Source organism: Misgurnus anguillicaudatus, chromosome 19 (genome assembly GCF_027580225.2).
Source record: "Misgurnus anguillicaudatus chromosome 19, ASM2758022v2, whole genome shotgun sequence".
Classification (NCBI taxonomy): Eukaryota; Metazoa; Chordata; class Actinopteri; order Cypriniformes; family Cobitidae; genus Misgurnus; species Misgurnus anguillicaudatus.
This window is the reverse complement of record NC_073355.2, coordinates 37,414,384-37,437,989: the sequence shown is the minus strand read 5'-3', so window position 1 is coordinate 37,437,989 and position 23,606 is coordinate 37,414,384. Positions and strand designations below refer to the sequence as shown.

Here is a 23,606-nt window from a genome sequence, read left to right as displayed (position 1 = left end):
ACCTGATGTGATGACCCTGAGCCCCCAATATTGGCCTTCATGGGAAAGGAACCATGGTTTCTTCCATAATACTAAGGCACAAAGCATCTGCGTGTGACCTTGATCATGAGAAACGGGTTACCCCTCAGGGAACCCCATGGTTAAAGGATGGATTCTTTACGAGCAGGAGACAACCGTGCCTGCAGTCGTTGAAATCCATACCACGCCCAGAAAAGAGGTCCTCTGTGCTGGAGAAGCATACTTTTCCTGGCGTTTAGTTGATGGGACATTTTTGGCCCTTTTGGCTTTCCATAACTGATCACAGATAGAAAGGGATGCGTCTGTCATTAATGTTATGAGGCGACAGACCGCACCTGACTTGGGGCCTGTAAACAAATACCCAAAATTTTTTCCATATTCTTAGGGCACAAAGACATATGCGCGTAACCCTGAACATGTGAAAAAGCCAACACTGGCCTTTTGAGAAAGGAACCATTGTTTCTTCCATAATACTAAGGCACAAAGCATCTGCGTGTGACCTTGATCATGAGAAACGGGTTGCCCCTCAAGGAACCCCATGGTTGAAAAGATGGATTCTATACGAGCAGGAGACAACAGTGCCTGCTATCGTAGAAATCCATACTACACCCAGAAAAGAGGTCCTCTGTACTGGAGAAGCACACTTTTCCTGGCGTTTTAGCTGATTGGACATTTTTGCCCTATTGGCCTTCCATAGCTGATCCTTAGCTTAAGAGAGATGCATCTGTCATTAATGTCATGCAGCGACAGACCACACCCCCGAAATCTTTACATATTCTAGAGTACGAAGACATGTGCGCGTAACCCTGAACATGCAAAAAGGGTTGCCCCTCGAGGAAAAACCCTGATTTTAAAACCACCACTTGGTGTGTGATTGACCTAGCTTCAACCCATTCGCTTATGTGAAAAATGGACATGACACGAGCAGGAGACATCTGTGCCTGCATCATCGAGTTCCATATTATCCCCAAAATGTGATCACCTGTGTTGGGACTAACATACTTTTCTTGGTGTTCAGTCTCAACGCTAGGTATCTAGATGTGCAAACATAACATCTCGATGCTGTGCTGCCATCTGTGCTGACTGTGCTAATATTAGCCAATCGTCAATATAAATAGTATGTAAATGCCCTAAAGATGCAATGGCACCAGGGCAGCATTTACACATTTTGTAAATGTGTGAAGGGATAGAGCTAGGCCGAAGGGAAGGCTGATATTGGTATGCCATGCCCCCAAAGGCAAACCTGAGATTCTGTGAGCAGGAAAAATCCATTAACAAAAACCAGTCCTCGGATCTGATTTGAGATTAATGTGAGTGACTGTCATGAACCATAATTTTGTGACAGTAATGTGTAGTCTTTGAATAAAAGGAATTCCAATTCCTGCTCTAAAATTAGGAATGTAGCCTATTTTCTGTGCATAACACCCATTGAGATATGTTTGGAATGTTTTTCCATGCTATCATAATATTTACCAAGGGAACCTGATTTACTGTGCTCTGTACTACGAGAGGCAGAGTGTTCACAGTTAATACAGGAGGGTACTGAGAAATGTGGGGACCCGTAAATGGCGGATAAAACCCACACTCCCCAGGAGGGCATACCCTGATAGGGCTTTATACATATACTTGACAATGTTGGAGGCTTTAGGGATGAAGCCACTCATGGCAACATAAAAAACATCCTCTAAATATAGCCTATTATGTTTAAAAGCTAGCTGAAGTGCTTGTGTAAACATGGTCAGAGAATGGTCTTTCCATGACTTGCATAATAATGGAGATCAGGAAAGAAAGGAAGCCTCTGGTGTTGAGATTGCCCTCATTTTGTAAGAAAACTCTCATCTAATTTGCTGGATGATATAGTTTCTTTTTTTATCTGCTTGTTCATACATATTAAAACTAGCAGTTACGAGAAACAACCTCGATCATCTTCTCATTTAATAAGACCGGTCGAGGCGGGCCTCGAACCGCAAGACACGCGAACATCGTCTGACACAGTCAAACAGTAAAGCACGGGCTACCGATCGGGGCGGGAGAAACCGGCATGCGGGCTCCCGAATCCCTCCCGATAGCAAGGATAAGTGCACACCGCCTTCGCGGACGTTGATCTTTGAACCGGTCGGTGAAGAGAAGGGCTGTGTTTACAATATATATCTCCTCAGAGGTAAAACATTGCATAGGGCTCCCGTTCGGGTTGGAAGTGACCGCAATGCGTGCTTCCAAACCCTCCCAAGGCAGAGCTTTCACGGTCAAAGTACACTACACCACCTCAGTGGACGCAGGACTTAAGCCACGAGAAACGCGATCATTGTCTTGACTCATCAAAACAACGACACACAGCCCGAGTGGTGTGTGGCTGAGTTTTAGCATGTTTAAAGGGCTCTGGCAGCTTATCGTGCGGACGCCCTTCCGCGATTCGGATTAAACTTCGACACATGCCTCGTATACTGAGCTTGATTAAATCATTATATGGCAGAGGAAGGATAGCTGTATAGGACTACCCTGTACTCGAATATATCAACCCCCTCGGGGGAAGATTACACGAAATCACGTCCCTCTCAATGAGGGGAAGTAACTGCAGTGCAGGCTTCCACACCCAGAGGAGGAACAACGGAGCATTTTGAAAGGTCATTCAGGTCAGATGGTTAAAAGTTGTTTTTATCACTTACGGAATGTTTCTAAAATGAGGAAAATGTTGACTAATGTAGATTTAGAGATGATTATACATGCTTTTATCTCTTCGCGTTTGGATTATTGTAATTCGCTTTTTACTTGTTTTAACAAACGTGTTTTAAATCGTCTTCAGATTGTTCAAAATTCGGCAGCGAGGCTTTTAACTGGAACTAGCAGGAGATCCCACATTACACCCGTATTATATTCTCTTCACTGGTTACCAATTAAATATAGAATTGATTTTAAAATTTTGGTCCTCACTTATAGAGCCCTTCATGGGAATGCTCCTGAGTACATTTTGGACCTGTTGACCCCTTATGCCTCTTCAAGAGCATTGAGGTCATCAGGTCAAAATTTGCTCATGGTCCCCAAAACTCATTTTAAAACTCGGGGGGATCTTTCTTTTCAGTCAGTGGCTCCTAGACTGTGGAATGCGTTGCCCCTGTCTCTGCGTGTGGCTGATTCTGCTGATTCTTTCAAAGTGCAACTAAAGACACACTTATTTAGACAAGCATTTAGCTGACTGGGCTTTTATGTTGTCATCCCTGTTGTAGTGTGGTGTATTATTTTTAAGTTTTACTGTCTTTGAAAATTTTTCTCTTTTTACTTTGTAAGCAAGTTTTAGTCTACATTTTTAGCATTATTGTTATATTTTGTAAAGCACTTTGTGATTTTATCTGTGAAAGGTGCTATATAAATAAACTTTACTTACTTACTAAAGGTAAGTTAACATAATGAACACACGTCACACCGCGCCTTCAAGAGCGGCGTGAGCGTGCTCAGCTCCTAAACTTTCTAATTTCTTATTTTCCTTCATTATCAGCCACACAGTTAAACTATTCAGTCACACAATTTTTAAGCTATTCAAACACTCTTGATATACACACACATAGATAGCCGCTGAGGCTTTAAAAGATAAAGTGGGCGGTCCTTTCTGCCGTATTTATGCTCTCTGGCTTCCCTCTATGACGTCACGCCTGTAATGATGAGTCCTCAGACATGGGATCCATTTGCAGCTTTATTTAAGATGACCGACACAACAGTAAGTGGGCGATAGCACACAAAATGCAAGGGGCAAATCAGAAGAGTAAACAGGAACAGGCAATGGTCGAGACAGGCAGATAACAATCGTGAAATCAATAGACAGGCAGAGTTCAAGGGCAGGCGGCAAACAATCCAAAACACAGATCCGTAATAATATTTCAAGAAAACGCTCAGAAATGATCACCGTGGCAAATCAAGACTTCGCATCAGGATGCGTTTGGTGAGAGCTTAAATAGAGTCTATGAATGAGATTCAGGTGGCAGTGTAATCAGACCCAGGTACATAGCCCTATGGGAAATGTAGTTTATAACAGACATGACTAGAATTCAGGTGATGGCTCCCTCTGTCGACCGGGAGGATGCGGAGAAGCAGCTTCATTTGTAACAGAGCCCCCTCCCTGCGAGCGGCTCCTGACGCGAGGAGGCCCTTGACGCCGGGGTCTACCGCGTGGTCGAGGGGCTGGTTTCTCCGGATGCAGTCTGTGGAACTCCTCAGTGAGTGTGGGGTCAAGGATATCCTCCGCGTTGACCCAAGATTGTTCCTCCGGACCATACCCCTCCCAATCTACCAAGTACTGTAAGGTACCTCCCCGGCGTCTGGAGTCGAGTAACTCATGGACCAGGTAAGCCTCCTCGCCGCCGATGAGTAGTGGTTGGGGGTTCTGCATCTCAGTAGATCTCTCCGACACTCCTCCCGGACCAGCAGCGGGTTTAAGCAAGGACACACGAAAGGTAGGAGAAATTCGATAATTAGTGGGTAAATCTAGACGGAATGACACTGGAGTAATTTGTTTGAGAATTTTGAAAGGACCCACGTACCTGGGACTGAGTTTTCTGCAGGGGAGTCGTAGACGGATGTCCCTGGTGGATAACCAAACCCACTGTCCTGGAGTATATGCTGGATTGGGATGCCGATGACGGTTGGCTTGTTGCTCTTGCCTGCGAACAGCACGTAGTAGGTGAACATGAGCTCTCTCCCATACCTCCTCGCTGCGTTGACACCATTCATTCACTGATGGGACATCAGATGGTTCTTCTGACCAGGGAAACATGGGTGGTTGATAGCCCAAAATGCACTTGAACGGGGTTAGACCGGTAGCAGGTTTATGGAGGGAGTTTTGCGCGTATTCAGCCCATAATAAGTATTTGCTCCAGTCAGATTGGTTGTATTGACAGTAAGACCTGAGGAAACGGGTGAGTTCTTGGTTTAGGCGTTCGGTCTGACCATTGGATTGGGGGTGGTATCCTGAAGTGAGGCTCATGTTAACATTCAGTTGTTTGAAGAAGGCCGCCCATACTCTGGATGTAAATTGAGGACCCCTATCGGACACTATATCCTCTGGTAATCCATAAAGACGAAAGACATAGTCGCACAGAATTAAAGCAGTTTCCATGGCACTGGGCAGCTTTGGCAGAGGTATTAATCGACATCCCTTAGAAAAGCGGTCAATGACAGTAAGTATGACAGTTTTGCCCTGGGAATTAGGGAGATCAGTAATGAAATCAATGGAAATATGGGACCAAGGTCGTTGGGGCGTCGGTAGAGGTTGTAGTAGTCCGGCAGGCAGTTGACGTGGGGTTTTAGAGGTGTTGCATATGTGACATTCCTTCACAAATTTTGTGGTATCTGTGGACATTGTGGACCACCAGAACCGTTGTGAGAGGAGATGGAGTGTGGCAGTAATGCCAGGGTGGCCGGAACTAGGATCAGAGTGAACATGCTGGAGTAGTCTCTCTCTCAAGGTTTCAGGCACAAATGTTCGATTGGGAGGGCATTCGGGGGGTAGCTGGTTTTGGCTGTTGATTTGATTAATCTCCGTTATTATATCCCACTGAACCGGTGCGACTAGAAGAGCTTCAGGTATGATTCCTTCTGCCTGGTCGGACTTTAATGATTCCTCAGTTTGGCGTGAAAGTGCGTCAGCCTTGGTATTTTTAGATCCGGGTCGGTAAGTGATGACAAAGTTAAATCGAGTAAAGAACAGTGCCCACCTGGCTTGTCGAGGGTTGAGGCGTTTCGCTGAACGTATGTACTCTAAATTCTTGTGATCTGTAATGACAGTAAATGGATGTTTAGCCCCTTCCAACCAATGTCTCCATTCTTCCAGTGCTGATTTCATGGCCAGTAGTTCACGATTTCCCACATCATAATTCTTCTCTGCTGAGGACAATTTTCTAGAAAAGAACGCACAGGGAAACATTTTGGCTGGAGATCCGTGTCGTTGAGAGAGGATTGCTCCTATACCGGTATTCGAAGCATCTACTTCTATGATAAAAGGAAGTTCTGGGTCTGGATGATGCAATATAGGAGCAGAGGTGAATCGTGTTTTCAGTTCGTCGAAAGCTAGCTGTGCCTCATGAGACCAAGAGAGATGTGAAGTCGAACGTTTAGTCATGGCAGTTAAAGGTGCTGCCACCGTGCTGAAGTTTCGAATAAATCTTCTATAGAAATTGGCAAACCCCAGAAATCGTTGTAACTCTTTGAGTGTGCGTGGTCGGGGCCAATCCAACACTGCTTTCACTTTCGCTTCATCCATAGCAACTCCTTCTTGACTGATGATATATCCTAAGAATGATGTAGATGTCTGATGGAACTCGCATTTCTCAGCTTTGGCATATAGTTGATATTGAATGAGACGTTTGAGTACGGATCTTACATGTTGGATATGCTCTTCATATGAATTGGAGTAGATTAGAATATCGTCGATATACACTATCACCCACCTGTCGAGCATATCTCGGAAGACATCATTGATGAATGATTGGAACACGGACGGACTGTTTGATAGCCCGAAGGGCATGACCAAATATTCATAGTGACCAGTAGACGTTGAGAAAGCGGTTTTCCATTCGTCACCCTCCTTGATGCGTATTAAGTTGTAGGCGCTCCGGAGGTCGAGCTTGGTGAAGTACTTTGCCTGTCGAAGTTGTTCTAACGCTGCAGGAACTAGAGGTAAAGGATAACGAAATTTAACAGTGATATCATTTAGTCCACGGTAGTCAATGCAAGGCCTGAGACTGCCATCCTTTTTCTTGACGAAAAAGAAACCGGCTGAAGCAGGAGAAGTAGAGGATCTAATGAAACCCTTTCTCAATTATTCTTTGATGTAATCTTTCATGGCCTCTGATTCGGGTTGAGACAAGGGAAAAATTCTACCCTTAGGAAGAGTAGCACCTGGTATAAGTTCAATAGCGCAGTCACTGGAGCGATGAGGTGGTAATTGCGTGGCCTTAGTCTTGCTAAAAGCTTCCGATAAATCAGAATATTCATTAGGCAAACCATCAATTTTTGTGGTGGACTCATTAGTTGACTCGGGGTTCGTTGGCAAAGGGTTTACGGGCGTTAAGCAATGTTCTTGGCAGACTACTCCCCACTGAGTGATTTGCCCCTGTTCCCAAGATATTTGTGGATTATGTTTTTGGAGCCAAGGCAATCCCAGAACAATTGAATTATGAGGAGAGGGGATCACGTAGAATTCAATTTCCTCCTTGTGTAGAACTCCAACCTGCATGGTGACAGCCTCAGTGACTTGTGAAATTCTCCCCTCTCCTACAGGACGCCCATCTAGCGCCTCCACTGCCAAGTAAGAAGTACACGGTGTCAGTTTAAAATCATGCTGCTGAGCAAATTGTTGTGAAATAAAGTTTCCGGAAGCTCCGGAGTCTAGTAGTGCAGAAGCAGAGAGAGTTTTACTTGAGGTAGTTATGGTTACAGGTATTTTTATACATGAGTGTGAGTTGTTAGATAGAGGCTGCTCACTCACCGTTCCAGTGGTAAAAGTAGTTGGTCGAGAGGGGCATGAAACTTTCAGATGTCCAGCCTGTCCGCAGTACATACAGAGATGATTTTGCCTGCGTCAATCTCGTTCTTCAGGAGTCAGACGAGTAAAACCAAGCTGCATTGGTTCAGACGTATCCACTGGGGCACGGGGTGCGGGAAGGACAGAGCGAACAGGGCGACGAGAGCGAATTAAGTTATCAATCTGGATAGACAAGTCAATAAACTCACACAATGATTTGCCCTCATCCCGACAGGCTAGCTCGGCTTGCAAGTCCAGATTTAATCCTTTTCTGTAGCACAGCTTTAAAGTATCCTCAACCCAGTTCGTTTGAGCTGCTAGCGTTCGAAACGCCAAAGCATAATCCGCAGCCGTTCGTCTTCCTTGGGTTAAAGCCAGCAGTTGTTCACCCGCACTCTTACCTCCAGCGGGATGTTCAAACACCTCTCGAAATCGCTGAAGAAAATCGTTGAAAGATGGGAACGCTGATCCGTCATCTCTCCAAACAGCCGTAGCCCATTCCAACGCTCTTCCGGTTAACAGGGAACAAACAAAGGATATTCGACTGGCATCTGTTGGGTACAGGGCAGGCTGTTAGTTAACAAACAAAGAGCATTGTAGTAGAAATCCCTTACATTTTGCTGTATCTCCATCAAATTTCTCTGGGAAAGCGAGTCGAGGATTCACGCTGCTCTGTGGTGGTTGTATCGGTTCAATGGGAGCGGGAGCGGGCGCTGCTGCTGCCGACGCGGTGGCCCCGGCGGGTGCAAGTTGTAAGCCTTGTAAAGTCTTTACCAAATCCTCCGTTAGAGATGTTAAACGGTTAAGCTGGTGTTGATGTAAGGCTAGCTGATGGGCTTGTGCGGAGAGTTCGGAGGAAATCTGCATCATAGCTGCTGGATCGCTGTGCGGCGAAGTCTTCTGTAATGATGAGTCCTCAGACATGGGATCCATTTGCAGCTTTATTTAAGATGACCGACACAACAGTAAGTGGGCGATAGCACACAAAATGCAAGGGGCAAATCAGAAGAGTAAACAGGAACAGGCAATGGTCGAGACAGGCAGATAACAATCGTGAAATCAATAGACAGGCAGAGTTCAAGGGCAGGCGGCAAACAATCCAAAACGATAATAACAGTCCAAAGTCAAAACACAGATCCGTAATAATAATTCAAGAAAACGCTCAGAAATGATCACCGTGGCAAATCAAGACTTCGCATCAGGATGCGTTTGGTGAGAGCTTAAATAGAGTCTATGAATGAGATTCAGGTGGCAGTGTAATCAGACCCAGGTACATGGCCCTATGGGAAATGTAGTTTATAACAGACATGGCTAGAATTCAGGTGATGGCTCCCTCTGTCGGCCGGGAGGATGCGGAGAAGCAGCTTCATTTGTAACAACGCCTAACCATTGGTCGGATTTGATATACATACTCAGACGCCGTCACGCTGTAGGCGTTCCAAAAGCATCTCTATGGCGACGCAGCGCGAGTTCCCTCGAAAGGGAACACACCACATGCTGTTTACATTAAATCACAGATTTGAATAATCAATTAAATAAAACAACATATTTCTGGTCTTTAAAAACAGTGACAATGTTTTCTGACAAATAGCACACACGTGAGATGCTTCTTTATTTCTCTATTTTATAGACACTGATGTTAAACTCACCATTCACAGTGAGATTAACAGCAGAGCTTGATAGTGAAGTCTGTGGTCGTCCGAATATCACTGCACTACAGTTGAACTCATCCTGATCAGATTCAGTAACTCCATTAATAGTGAGATAGTCTCCGTTTACAGTGTAATTTTCAGAGTTAAACACTCCAGTACTGCCTTTATACCACAGATATCTCCAGTTTAATGATCTGTACTGATTCTCTATCTCACACTTCAGAGTGACTGTCTCTCCAGTGTACACAGATCTGTCTGGTGTTACTCTCACTGTAGCATTGGGTAAAGCTGAGGAAAAAAGAAAAATAAGGTTTAAAAAAAAACACACCACATGCTGTTTACATTAAATCACAGATTTGAATAATCAATTAAATAAAACAACATATTTCTGGTCTTTAAAAACAGTGACAATGTTTTCTGACAAATAGCACACACGTGAGATGCTTCTTTATTTCTCTATTTTATAGACACTGATGTTAAACTCACCGTTCACAGTGAGATTAACCGCAGAGCTTGATAGTGAAGTCTGTGGTCGTCCGAATATCACTGCACTACAGTTGAACTCATCCTGATCAGATTCAGTAACTCCATTAATAGTGAGATAGTCTCCGTTTACAGTGTAATTTTCAGAGTTAAACACTTCAGTACTGCGTTTATACCACTGATATGTCCAGTTACTGTTCTGATCCTCTATCTCACACTTCAGAGTGACTGTCTCTCCAGTGAACACAGGACCATCTGGTGTTACATTCACTGTAGCTCTGGGTAAAGCTGTAAAAATAATGAAATATTTACTCACACACAGAACACAATGTATATGTAACACAATGTAACACACTTCCCCCAGAAAAGCACCCCCACCCATCAATCAGCGGGAGAGCGAGAACCGAGGATGCTAGAAGTCACAGGCATCACTTCACGTGACAGTTTTGTTTTATATTAATATTCAACAATGGCATGAAATAATTTTTTTTAGGATGTAATGAAAAGTAATCCAGCATTATGAAAACAATGAATTTAGTTTGTTTATTTGGAGATTTGAGTGTGTGTTTGTTTAACTTTGGATTTCATTAAAAAGCCCCAACCGGGTCATGAGTTGCAGGCGGTAAGTAAGCTTTCTGTGTTATGTGGAAATCTGTAAATTACATGAACATGCATTAAATAGTAAGTGTTTGTATTTTGCTTGCGACACCCCCTCCCCCACGGCACATCCCAAGGGGTTTGGGTTTATACGGAAAGAATCTGTACAGCTGATCTGTCTTTTATAAATCGGATCAAACTAAAGAATCTTCTTGAGATATGTAGGATATAATACTACTCTATAGATACAGTGTGTGTTATGGGAGCTTTAAATATAAAAACTGTATAAAAACTGCACAAGATCCTTTATTTCATATCTGATTTGAGCCACTTCTGAATGTGGTTTTATATGAGATACAAATTCTAATACACTTTTAAAAAGAGGTACAAAAAACAAAAGTTGTCAATGTGGTGGTACCTTTTCCAAAAGAACACTTTTGTTCCTAAAAGGTGCATGTAGTACCTCAAATGTACATATCTGTACAAAAATTGTAAATATTAGCACCTTTTTAAACGGTAAAGTCCCACAATAAAACTTCGATTAGTGCCATTCATCTGCAGTTGACCCTTAGATAGGCTGTTGAAATTCATTCGACCCCTTTGATCCCTTCAATTCGAATTCTCTCAGCCTAAATCTTCCCATTGGGTATCTGGCGAATATATATGATCTTATTTATATATGTTGTTCTGAGATTGCTATTTTATATTCATGTGTGGTATCATTTTAAAGCTCTCGCACAAGAACTCGCACAAGAGTTTGTATATAAAATAAATAATAAGGGAGATAAAACACATCCCTGGGGGACTCCAACTGAGGTAATCAATTTATCTCAAGTAGACCCTCCTATTTTAACCTGCTGAATTCAAGAACTAAGAAAGTTTGTCATTCAAGCAAGTGTCATACTATCTGTTAAAAACTCTTAAGCCAAAGTGTGAGCTAATATACTGGGTAAGATACAATTAAAAGCTGAGGAGAAATCCACAAACATAATTTTTGCATGAGTTTTTGGTTTCTCTAAGTGTGAATGCAGCAGATGCAATACAGTTATGATTGCATCCTCAACCCCTCTAGATGCTTGATATGCAAACTCGACGGTAATTTTATTCTGATGGCCTAAGAACTTTTGCCACTGGGATTATTGTAGATGTTTTCCATAAAACAGGGACCATACTAGAATCGAAAGATACTCTGCAATGTTTTAAAACATTTCCACATATCTTGTCTGGACCTGGACTTTCCGGGGATTGCACTTTCTAAAAATTTGACTAACCTCCATTTCATTAATGTGGAAACCTACAGAAGAATTAGCAACAGGTGATACTGAACACACTGGTATTTCATTACTAACACTATCAAAACGACAATAATATGAGTTAAGCCAGTCATCTCCAGCTTCTCATATCATTAAAGCACAGGAAATGATTTGCATCTCCTCTTATGGGATGTATTTGTCATATTCTTATTCCCCTGCCAAGTTAAATGTATGATGTATGTTCTGTTTATGACCAGGTGTCTCACCAAACAGCAAGGGACTAACCTTGTTAACATGAAATAAATATAACTGCCATGAGATAAAATGCACTATAAAATTATGAAAAGACTTACCTGATACTGTCAGAGTAACTGCATCACTGATGTTTAAGGATTGTGGGCCGTTGGTTGCTGTTCCTATACAGGTGTAGTTTCCAGTGTCAAACTCATTCACAAATCTGATTGTGTAATTCTGAAGGTCACTGATGTTGTAAAGTGATGAATCTTTATACCAGCTATACTGCCAGCTATAGGCATCTCCTCCATTGATGACACATGTGAGAGTGACAGTTTCTCCTCTGTATACCAGATCATCAGGCCAAACAAACACTTGAAATGTTGGTCTTTCTGTACAATGACAAACAATTCACACAAATTGTAATTACAACAGTAGTAAGTGTGTCTCTAGTAGAGGTGGATGAAGTAGGCCACCAGGTCCATGCTTAAGTACAGGTACCACAATATATTACTTAAAAACAAATATATGCTTACTTTTTGACTTAAGAAAAGGTAAATGTCCAAAAGTAAAAGTCAACTACAAATTTAATTAAACTCTGAATTTTCAGGCTGGAAATGGTGGGGGAATGTGGGGGTGGGGGGATGTGTGGAGTCCTGGGAGTGATTTTTGAGGAGGAACTGAGCTACGGCCCGTTATAGTTCTTCACGATGTTAAGTCTATGGACTTTCGCCCCCTTGATTGTCTATGGGAAATTTGGGGGGCCTCTAACACCCGGGGTACAATGTTCACCCCAATGTGATGTATGTTTTTACAAAGTCTACAACCTTCTTCAAATGTTGTAACCCACATGTTCTAAAAAATTCTTGAGTGGAGCTATGACCCCTTAAAGTTCGGCGTAATGTTTAGTTTATGGTGCTTGCCATGGCAAATTTGGGGGGATAATATTATCTAAAAAAGATTATACTCCAAGCCACAGGTAAAACGTTCCAACCCCTGTGTCTCCATGATGTTATTGTGATCTCAGAACAAAGTGTATTATGCGTGTCAAAATACTTACCCTGTGATGATGATATTGCTGTTGATTGACTGTATTGTGTGTGATTCTGAGGGTGTGGAGTAGTAAGTGTGTCTCTAGTAGAGGTGGATGAAGTAGGCCACCAGGTCCATGCTTAAGTACAGGATACCACAATATATTACTAAAATACAAATATGCTTACTTTTCGACTTAAGAAAAGGTAAATGATAGGGATGCTCACATTGACCGTTTAACCGTTAACCGAAGGTAAGAATGTATGACCGATTAACATTATCAGTTAAAATAAAAAAATATTTGTTTAATACATGGTGCGTGTCGTCATGAGCCGACAGACATTTCGCCACTTTTCTATCTTTAATTTGTGAATGTCCTGTAAATGACACAAATGATTGCTGCCCTGACGGTCTGATCATTTGTATGCGTGTTTGGAAGCTGAACGGAGACGCGCGCGTGTCCCGGACCATAACCATGGCGAAGCTCCCCTAAATATTCCGCTCTACTGTTCAAGCGCTCCACTCAGTCGCTCACCGCCCAAGCAAGCGCTCCGTTAACTTTCCGCTCACGCTAGCAAATAAACCAATTCCCATTCAGATCCCGCTCCGACATAAAAAAAAAATTAGTAAGCCTAATTGTTTTCTGTACTGACGTTCTTGGATAATTGCATTTAATTAAAGTATTAGCTGATAAATCGCAGTTATGTACAGTTGTGTGTTGGCTATTAGACCTAGTTTAACTGATACGGTGCTCCTGATATAATTCAAATTAACAAATTGTTTCCACGACATCCACGTTTTACTAATTCACAATTTTAAGTAATAATAAATGTTTTACGAAATATTATAATAATTCGTTCCCCAACGAACTATACTATTATATAAATATATTATTTGAAAAAACTAAAATAAATTGAAGAACAATTTCAAGTGCAAAGTGCAAATTTACAGTGCATCAGTAAATACAGAACACAGCTGTGTCTTAAAGAAATTAAAATTAGACAGTATTTATGAACCTGTAAATGTACAAAACGAATGCAATACAGAAGGCCATGAGTATTTATTTTTGGCATTTTCAATAGTATATTAGCAGAGGTGGGTAGTAACGAATTACATTTACTTCGTTACATTTACTTGAGTAAATTTTTTGGGTAACTAGTACTTTTAGAGTAAATTTAAGGATGGGTACTTTTTACTCTTACTCAAGTACATTTCTAATGAAAAAACTGTACTTTTACTTCGCTACATTCGGTGGCGTTACTACGCTACTTTCAAATGGTAATAATTAATAAATATATATATTTTTTAAGTTTATATGGCTTGTTCGAAAGTCTCGCGAGACGTTAAAGAGTCTGCATGCGTTGCGAGGCAGCGAGGGGTGGCTACGTATCACCCTTTAGCGCGCGTAGATGAAAGGAGATGACGGAGGATGACCTATGCAAGCTATCGGAGGCAGATCACGCGTGGCCTCAAGTTTGGTCTATGTTTACACTACAAAAGGTCAAAAAGAATAGTTTCATAATGCGATGTATGCTTTGTGCACCAAAACGAACTGACATCTCAGCGTACAGGAATTCAAGCTCCAACCTGAAACAACACGGCGGTAAGTGTCACTTATTTTGTGCAGTGCCTTATTATAATATTATTTCACGCACTGTTTTTGTCATATGCGCTCTTGTGCAAGCAATGAGAATTACTCTAACCTTACAAACAACACACGTTCACATCTGCACATTTCCATATCATTTCCTCATAAAACTAAACAAATTGAACAGCATAATGTTAAAGTCTTGCATTAATAATACGGGAGAACCGGGGCAAAAGTAACGCTGGACGAAAGTAACAAAGCGATTTTCTCAGAGGACTGATAACATTTGCATCCCAAACTATGCAGCATCTTTGCAACCCTTGACAGAGCTGACAAATATCGCGTTATTTACTCACCATTTTCCGGGTGTAGATCCAAAAAGGTGTTTTCAACCATAAGTAAATTCCAAAAGCGGTCATTGTTTTCTTATAACGCGTTGTGTGTCTCGTTTCATCAATCTTCAGGTTATTTAGTGCTATAACTAACACATCCTGAAGTTTGACTTCTCAAGAGTTTTTCAAAATAAAAGTAAATCGGGTTTAAATGTGAGGAGATCCTGTCGGGACGAAAGCAACACTTACTTTTGTACCATTTATATTATTCTAATTTTATGTAATTTAATTTTCATAGTGTTCAAACTGTTGAATTTAAGTTTGTACTGTTGGTTGCTTTTGAAACATTTGATAAAACTAAAAATTTAAAATGAAAATATAATTTCATTATTTTTTACAAAGATAAATTACAAAATATGTTTGCAGTTACATATTAAAGAGGTCATAGTCATGTATAGTTAATAAAAACAAGTGTAACACGAAAATCTACATTGTTTTGTTGTGTTAAAAAAAACAATTCACCACTTATTAGGGGTCAAGCCCAGAATGGGCGAAGACCCCTATTGTATCTGTTAGTTTTCTTATTTTTCTTTTTCTTATATATTATTCTTCTTCCTGTTCCATTGCGGTCTATGGCAGCCCATAGAACCGTACGTAGGAAAGTTATGAAATTTGGCACACTGATAAAGGACAGTCCAAATATTATCCACAGCAAATTTGGAGTCTCTATGTCTAACCCGCTAGCGCCACCAACAGTCCAAAATTGCACATACGTTTTTGCTTATAACTTCTGACCCGTAAGGAACGAAATTCTTGTTTCCTCTGATTCCTTGGCTCAAGCCGATTCGATTGGACCCTATGGCGTCATTTTCCGTCATGAAAATTTTTCCGCCATTTTGAATTATTCGTAAAACCTACTTTTGCGAACTCGTCCTAGGGTTTTTGCCCGATTGCCACGAAAATCGGTATGCAGCATCTAGAGACACTCAAGGCAAAAAGTTATTAAAAGAATTTTGATAAACCAATCCGTTGTCGTATAGCGCTTCAAAGAATTTGAAGTAGAGCGCAAAAAAACAGATTTTAGGTTGTATCTTCGCCAAACTTAGGCATATTGACACGAAACTTGGTACTTGAGATTCCAGTCAGGAACTAAGGGTGCATGCACAGTTTCGTCGCAGCGCCACCTAGTGGTCAGGCTTATGTTTTACACGCCTATAACTTTGGCTCCGATTGACGTATTTTGACGGGACTTGTTTCTTTGGAGTTCTGAATAGTTGCCGAGTCCAACGATACCAAACATGCCAGAATTCGCCTTACGGTTAGCTCTGTGCGGCAAAATAGCGCTTAAAAAACACGCACGAATATCTCCGCGAGCATAATTCTGATCGACTCGAAAACAACATAGGAAGAAACTAACCTTACCTTCTGAACAAAAAGTTCTATTGGCATTATATTAAAATTTCCATCAGAAATGGCCGAAAATTGCAAAAAACGAAAAATTACCTTTAAATTTTGTATTTTTTACACATAAATGGTTATAACTTCGCAACGAAAAGAGATTTTTTTCACCAGATTTGATACGCTGATGTATGAGCACAGTCTGAGACTACACAAAAAAAATTGTACGCTTGCACCACTAGTTGGCCTTATAATTGAACAAAACCTTTGATAACAAGCCAGCCTTATGGTCATACAACTGTTTCTTCACTAAACTAAAGTGTATAGTCATGAAACTAGCTACATATAAAACAGTTATGACTGGAGGTTGCATGTACAATTTTGTCATTGCGCCGCCTAGTGGTTTTAAGTTTGAATATGGTATTTTTTGCCCAAAATTACTGCAACAGTACATCCAAAACCTTGAGTCATCATGGATTATTCCTTTCATGGTTTGGAGTATAATCATTGGTGGTTGCCAATTCACTCCCTAGCAACCAATGAGAATACCTTATTAACCGTTTTTGCAAGAGCTATATCTCTGCATCAGAACATCGTAGAGACTTAGGGGTGGGCTGTTTTGACTCATTAACTCAACTGTGACATTTTGTGAGCTGAGTATTGCCACTGCAAGCACCACTTACTTTTTCTTCAGTTTTCTCGTTATTATGATTATGCTAGTCGAGAAGAGAAGGAGAGATTTCATTAAATGAGAACACAGCTTTTTTGCAGATAACTGTTATATTATTTTGTCTGAAATCAAGAGATTTTCCTAAATTCTTTAAACTGCTCATTCAAACTCAACTTTACTTTCTTCTGTGCACTTTTTGGCTTGACCCCGGTAATTGCTGCTTGCAGCTATATTGTTCAAAGTGAAATTATACTAGTCATTTTACATTTGTTCAAAATTCCACCTGGTATTGATAGTTACTGACCACAGCAAAAATATATCTCTGTCTGAAACATTATCTTTAAAAATAAAAAAAAAATTCTGAAAAATTGTACTTTTCGCTTATTCTCCCCTATAACCGGACACATTACTTAAATGTAGAAAATACATACGAATAAAAACTGGATTGTATTTTATTTAATTCCTTCCTAAAGAATCTATATACTTATAAAAATAAAAGAATAAAGTATGTTTTTAAAGAAACATGTTTTTATATATTATAAAACAGATGAGTTCCATTTGAAATTCTAAAATAAGCATTTTATCAAGCTCCTTATGTTCATTAATTGCACATTAATGGCAATGAAAATAACCTATTCATGTAAAAACATGATAACAAACAGACACACACATTACTTTTTGCTGACTGTAAGCTTGTTTAAAGGCAGATGCAGCCAAATTTTGTTGTGAACGTGAAAATAAAGACACAGTTAACTGTCAGAAAACAGTCAGTGTGTGTTTAAGATTTTTTTTAATGACACGTTATGTGATGTTGGAGGACTGAGATAGACTGCGTTACTTTAATCTAGGTTTATTAGTATATAAGCAGAACAATGACACTTTTAAGGAGAGGTTTGTGAAAGCCCTCCAAGTAGTCTGAAATTCAGGGATTTTACGCTTCTTTTCAATCAGATCGGAAGTAACGAGTAACTAACTACTTGAGTAGTTTTTTCATCTAATACTTTTTTACTCTTATTCAAGTAAATAATTAGATTGTTACTTTTACTTTTACTTGAGTACATTTTTGTATAAGTACTTGTACTTTTACTTGAGTACAGATTTTGGGTACTCTACCCACCTCTGTATATTAGTAGCTAAATTAACGTGTATCTAATATAGTATGAAAACGAATAAATCATTATTTTGGCTAAATTCATCTGGATAGATCATTTTAGTCAGACTGATTTGTCAACATTTCAGAAGCTTAAATGCTATCTAAAACAACTTACATTTTATCCCGAGTGTTACTTGGTCGAAACTATGTGAAATATAGCCTACGCGAGAGCAAATTACAGAACAAAAATGTTTAGCTCACGCGGACCGAACGAAAAGCCGTTAATTAAGCGGACTCTGTAAAATAGAGGACGTGCTGAATCAGTCGAGTCGGCAGATTATCATCAATGTTTATAATGTTCATCGCATGCTGTTGATAAAAAAAATTAATATCTAAATGTCCATGGAAGAGTCAAGTGTTCAGTCAGTTAATACTAAAGGCACCGGCGTTTTTGGCTGAAGCTTCCTCATCCACGGAGCGGAGAACTATATAGGTTTTTATTTTAAGTGGTTTTAATGCGCTTTGTATTTGTGTTGATCAGTTAGATTAAAGTAATTTTAATCTTTAAAACTGCATCTAGATGCAGACGACGCTACATTTATACTGTCATCTTAGTTTCATTTCTTTCATTTCTATATAAGGCTGGCGACTTCATTAAAACAATATTTGAACTCCATAACTTATTGCTATAGATTCTCGAACTATCAAATTACCAAAGGGCATACTGGGATGAGCGAGCAGTGCTGCGTATTGAGCGAGCGGAGCGGAAACTTCTGAAATGCGCTCTGCGCTCTGATGGAAATATTACCACTCCGCTCCCGCTCCGCTCACATGCTCTGTTCCATAAACATCTCTCTTTTTGCACAAACGGAGAAAGACGACGCAAAAACAAAACTTTCTGAAAAGCATCCTACTTTAGAAATGACCACTGTGGTAGATGAAACGGAGACAATCTGCCCTTTTTGGATATTAATCCTCTGGACTGATCGCGTGCTTTTTAATAAGGTGAATATATTGCGTGAATATCTGATAATGTATGAATCCTGGTTCTGTTGTTGATCTGTCGCTGCTGTTTGCACGTTCAAATTAAATCTTTTGTTTTTACTAGTTCACAGACAACCGTCAACTGTATTTTTACTGAATGACAATTTCATATTAAAATCTTATCAGTTAACGGTTAATGTTCGGTTTAGAAGCTACGGTTGTCGGTCGGGAAAATTAACTGATATGAGCATCCCTAGTAAATGACCAAAAGTAAAAGTAAACTACAAATTTAAGTAAACTCTGAATTTTCAAGCCATTCCCATTTTAATAAGTTAGACGTCTATAATATACCAAATTTGGGGGAACAATAGTATCTAAGAATGATTGTACCCCAAGCTCTAAGTATAAACGGTCTGACCTTCGTGTCTTTATGATGTTCTGATGGGGCGATATAAAGCTTTGTTTATTCCGTTGCTAGGGTATGATATTTGGTTGCTAGGGGCATGGTTTAATACCTCCGTAAGGATCCTGAGAGACGTAATAGATGCCTGAGTAAAATTAGCCCACCCCCTTGTCTCTATGACGCTGTAATGTGAAGATATCCCATCTGGAACGTTTTTATTCCCTTATATGGGCATGTTTCGTGCCCCATTATAAGTCAATGGGAATTTTGGGGTTCCTCTTACACCCAAGGGGTATAATGTATACGAAATAAGAAAAATAATATCCCTGAGCAATAATTATAGTGATGTCTTGAATAAATGCAAGCACCAATGAAATTTATGGGTGTGTTTAATATCTCTGGTATAGCTGAAAGATCAAACACACAACATTGAAATAAATTATAAAGATTCTAAAATCTTAAACTTATTTTAGAGACTCGTGTCTGTTTATATCTTATAATTCAACCACGCTTCATTTTAAAGGGGCCATGGCACAAGACTTTTTTAAGATATCAAATAAATCTGTCTTATCCCCAAAGCACATTTGTGAAGTTTTAGCTCAAAATACCCCACAGATAATTTATTATAACATGTTAAAATTGCCACTTTGCAGGTGTGAGCAATAATGTGCCGTTTTGGGTGTGTCCTTTTAAATGCAAATGAAAGGTTTGTTGCAATTGTAACTCAATTGTACTGTGAATTATTTTCTCTCTCTCTTTTTCTCTGCACTAAATGCTGTGATTGGAAAGTGCAGATTAAGGGGCGGTATTATTATAATAACAGCTCTTTATGACATCATAAGGAGAGCCAAATTTCAACGACCTAGTTTATCATGTACTTGTAGAGAATGGTTTACCAAAACTAAGTTTCTGGGTTGATCTTTTTCAAATTTTCTAGGTTGATAGAAGCACTGGAGACCCAATAATAGCACTTTAACATGGAAATAGTCAGATTTTCATGCCATGGCCTATTTAAAGCCAAAAAGAAAATATCTGCTTCTAATTTAAATATCTGTAGTTACCTGTACTTGGTGTTCCAGTTGTTTGTGTCCTGTCAACTAAAGAAAACAAGAGATTGTGAATTTTTTCATACAGTACACTTCGTTAACAGATTTACAGTACAATATCAACCCGGATAAATTAAATGAATGTTAACCAAGACACTGAACTTTTTTATCACAACTGTTTGACATGCCTAATATTAATAGCAAAGCTGCCATGCAAAAAGTGATCCTGTATCTTGACATCACTTTGGCATATTGAGACAAAACCCAGGGCATTGAGATAAGGCCAATTCATTTAAACCAAACTAAACAATTAGTCAAAGATAAAAACTTTGGAAAAGGGAAACAATAGACTCTCAGGATCACCACTAGGGGTGCTATTACAAAACAAACTTGTTGAACCTTACAATGCAAAGGCCATTAGTTTGCTTTACCACAATAAGTGCAGCAGAACTTTTGCATATTTGAAACACCTTGTTTTACAAATGGATATATGTAAAAATAAATAAATACTAAAAATGAAAACAGTATTTTCTTATACGAATACATCACTACATTGTATATTTTAGTATCTGTATATTATGCAAAATGTGTATCATCATTAATCATTTTAACTCACATTGACAGATGACTCCAGCATCTTCAATGTGACTACAGTGAGGAATTCCTTTTCCCCTTGATCTACAATTTTTCAGTGTATATTCATTCCCTGTACAGTGTACATGATCCATCCATATAGGTCCTGAACCTTGACCAAAATAAGCACTGCTCTTTGCCTCTGTAGCATAACCACAGCCCAGCTGCCGACAAACCGCTGCACACTGTCAGAAATAGGGGTACAGTAGGGGTCCATTTCTGTCCCCCAAGGTACAATCTACACAAAAGTACCCCATAGGGCTCATTATTGGACCTCAAGGTACATGTACCTTTTTGAGGGTCAAAAAGGTACATATTTGTTCCCAACCATTAAAAGGTACATATATGTACCATTTCTTTTAAAGAATAAGGTACAATATTAAGAGACAGCCTCTGTCATTTTTTTTAAATTGTTGTTCTAGACAACTGCTGTAAATAACCATTGTAACCATTGTGTCAATTTTTGTTTCCTTTAGTTGGGCACATGGGTCTTGACATAGTTTTAGTTTTCTTCTGTTCATTGACAGTGTGTTTAATTTAAAGTTTTAATTAAAAAAAAGTTAATTTCACTTATTAAGAACTGTGATATGAACTCAAAAACTGCTATTGATGAACCATAATTTAAACTGAATAAATACTGAATCTGAATCCCTCACACATCCACTGAAGAAACGCGCTTTTATTTTGACACGCACCCATCCCCCCACATATCACGGTCGGAGTGGAGCTTCACAGAGCAGCACAACAGGAGGACGACACGACAGACATGATGAGCATTAACAGGTAAGCAAAGCACTGTAAACACCTTCATCGTCTTTAAAGCATATAGGGCTTGGGCGCAGCGTTGCATTCTGGGACGTCGCGGCCATGTTGGTGGCCTCGCGAATGTAAACATGCAGCAAGTTGAACGAGGAGAAGCGGCGGAGTTGGGAGAATTAAAAGAAAGAAAAAAGATGTTAAAATCCGGAAAAGGATGTGGAATTTACTGGGATACGTTAAACAGGGAAGCAGGGACCGGTATGTGGACAAAATCGGAACTATTAACGGTTAGGATCCATATGAAAAAAGAGTTAATAAAGAGCCTTTTAAGATAACAGCGTGGTTGTTGTGAGAGCACGATTTCACGCCAATCTGTAAGCAAAGTCACGTATGACCTAGCTTCACAAGTAGCTTAGTTAATGCAGCAGTTTTTGCTGTTAGCAGAGGAATAGCAACAGAAATATGAATGTTGAAATGTTCCCGTATTTTGGGCGAGTAAACCGGGACAGTTCCCTTATGTTCAATGTTGACTTAAGCTATATAAATTAATATTCAGATGTTATACTTCACTGTCGTATATATAAATGTCATTTATATGTCATGTATACACATTACTGAGGGGTTGAGGTTAATGTTTGGTTTCCGATATTGAATATAACATAATGAAGTTTTCTGTAATCTGTCATTTTTAATGTAAATTACTTTTAATGTGTTACTTTATTATTAATACAGCAACGGTTTACCATGGTTGAAAAATAACGACAAATTAATTAAATTAAGACACACAATTGAGAGAAAGTATGTCTATAAACAGAGCGCAGCATGGAGCGCAGCAGTAAAAGAGGCAACATGGCCGCCACTACAAGTAATGACGTCACGACGCCCAAGCCCTATTTAAACTTTAAAAACATGTTGCTTGTCGTGAATCTTGATTTTAATACTGATTCGGTTACGGTAATTTGTGTAAAGTTGTATACAACGCGACATTGACACAGCACTATTGCCACAGACTCATTTTTATGAGCAGGTTAATGTGCATTAAGTACACCAAAGTTCTGTAAGTGGAAAAATAATTCATATTTATGTGTGTTTTCTCACAGTTTAGGCAAACGTTTCCCGCGCAAGTTTGAATCTCTCTCAGTCAGGGGGGTGATTGACTGACAGACTACGTTACTCTCTAGCAAATGGTTAAGTTATTCACTTATAAAACCTTTTAAAGGTAACGTTACCACATTTATTAATGTATTTATTATGATGTTTGAGTACACCACAGCTCTGTAAGTGAAAAATTAATTAATATTTATGTGTTTTTTCTCACAGTTTAGCGCAAACGTTTCCTGCGCAAGTTTGAATCTCTCTCAGTCAGTCAGGGGGGAGATTGACTGACTGACTGACTGACTACTCGCCACCAAACAGTCATTTACCCAGAAACCTTTTAAAGGAAACGTAACCACATTTATTAATGTATTTATTGTGTTATTTGAGTACCCCACAGTTCTGTAAGTGGAAAATTAATTCATATTTATGTGTTTTCTCACAGTTTAGCACAAACGTTTCCTGCGCATGTTTGGATCTTTACCATTCAGGAGACTGGCTGACTGTTCTCAACCAACCATCATTCACACGCAAAAACTTTAAAGGTACCACTCTTATTTATGTTGTGAGTATACCACAATTCTGTTAGTGGAACATTTATTCATATTTTTGTGTTTTTTCAAAGATAAGTATGAAAGTGCCCAGAGCAGTTTTCGATCTTTAAATTACCATTAAGGAGGCTGACTGACTATCATCTACCACCCGTCATTAACACAACAAAAACTAAAGAAATGTTACTCCATATGGAACTATTCATTTACATTTATTCATGCTGTGAGTACACCAAAGTTTTATCAGTGAAAAAAATTATATTTGTGTGTTT

General features: G+C 39.6%; 1 protein-coding gene and 1 long non-coding RNA gene across 3 annotated transcripts in view; one reads left to right on the top strand and one right to left on the bottom strand.

The window, feature by feature from the left end:
* LOC129425517 (vascular cell adhesion protein 1-like) overlaps positions 1 to 21,798 on the bottom strand; it is a 90,749-nt gene extending 68,951 nt beyond the window's left edge. The window contains exons 1-4 of the mRNA XM_073856659.1: positions 21,735 to 21,798; positions 11,870 to 12,142; positions 9,670 to 9,954; positions 9,181 to 9,471 (exon numbers count right to left, since the gene is read on the bottom strand). Of these exons, the coding sequence (XP_073712760.1) occupies positions 9,181 to 9,471; positions 9,670 to 9,954; positions 11,870 to 12,142; positions 21,735 to 21,798 (913 nt within the window). The remainder of the gene's footprint in view (positions 1 to 9,180; positions 9,472 to 9,669; positions 9,955 to 11,869; positions 12,143 to 21,734) is intronic.
* A 1,082-nt stretch (positions 21,799 to 22,880) lies between these two features.
* Positions 22,881 to 23,539, top strand: LOC141351120 (uncharacterized). 2 transcript variants are annotated; one of them, XR_012359344.1, is made up of 4 exons: positions 22,881 to 22,907; positions 23,009 to 23,134; positions 23,229 to 23,328; positions 23,409 to 23,539. It is a non-coding gene; the product is annotated as an uncharacterized lncRNA (long non-coding RNA). The 2 variants fall into 2 exon arrangements; XR_012359343.1 differs by having other exon boundaries at positions 23,009 to 23,328.
* Positions 23,540 to 23,606: the final 67 nt, after the last annotated feature.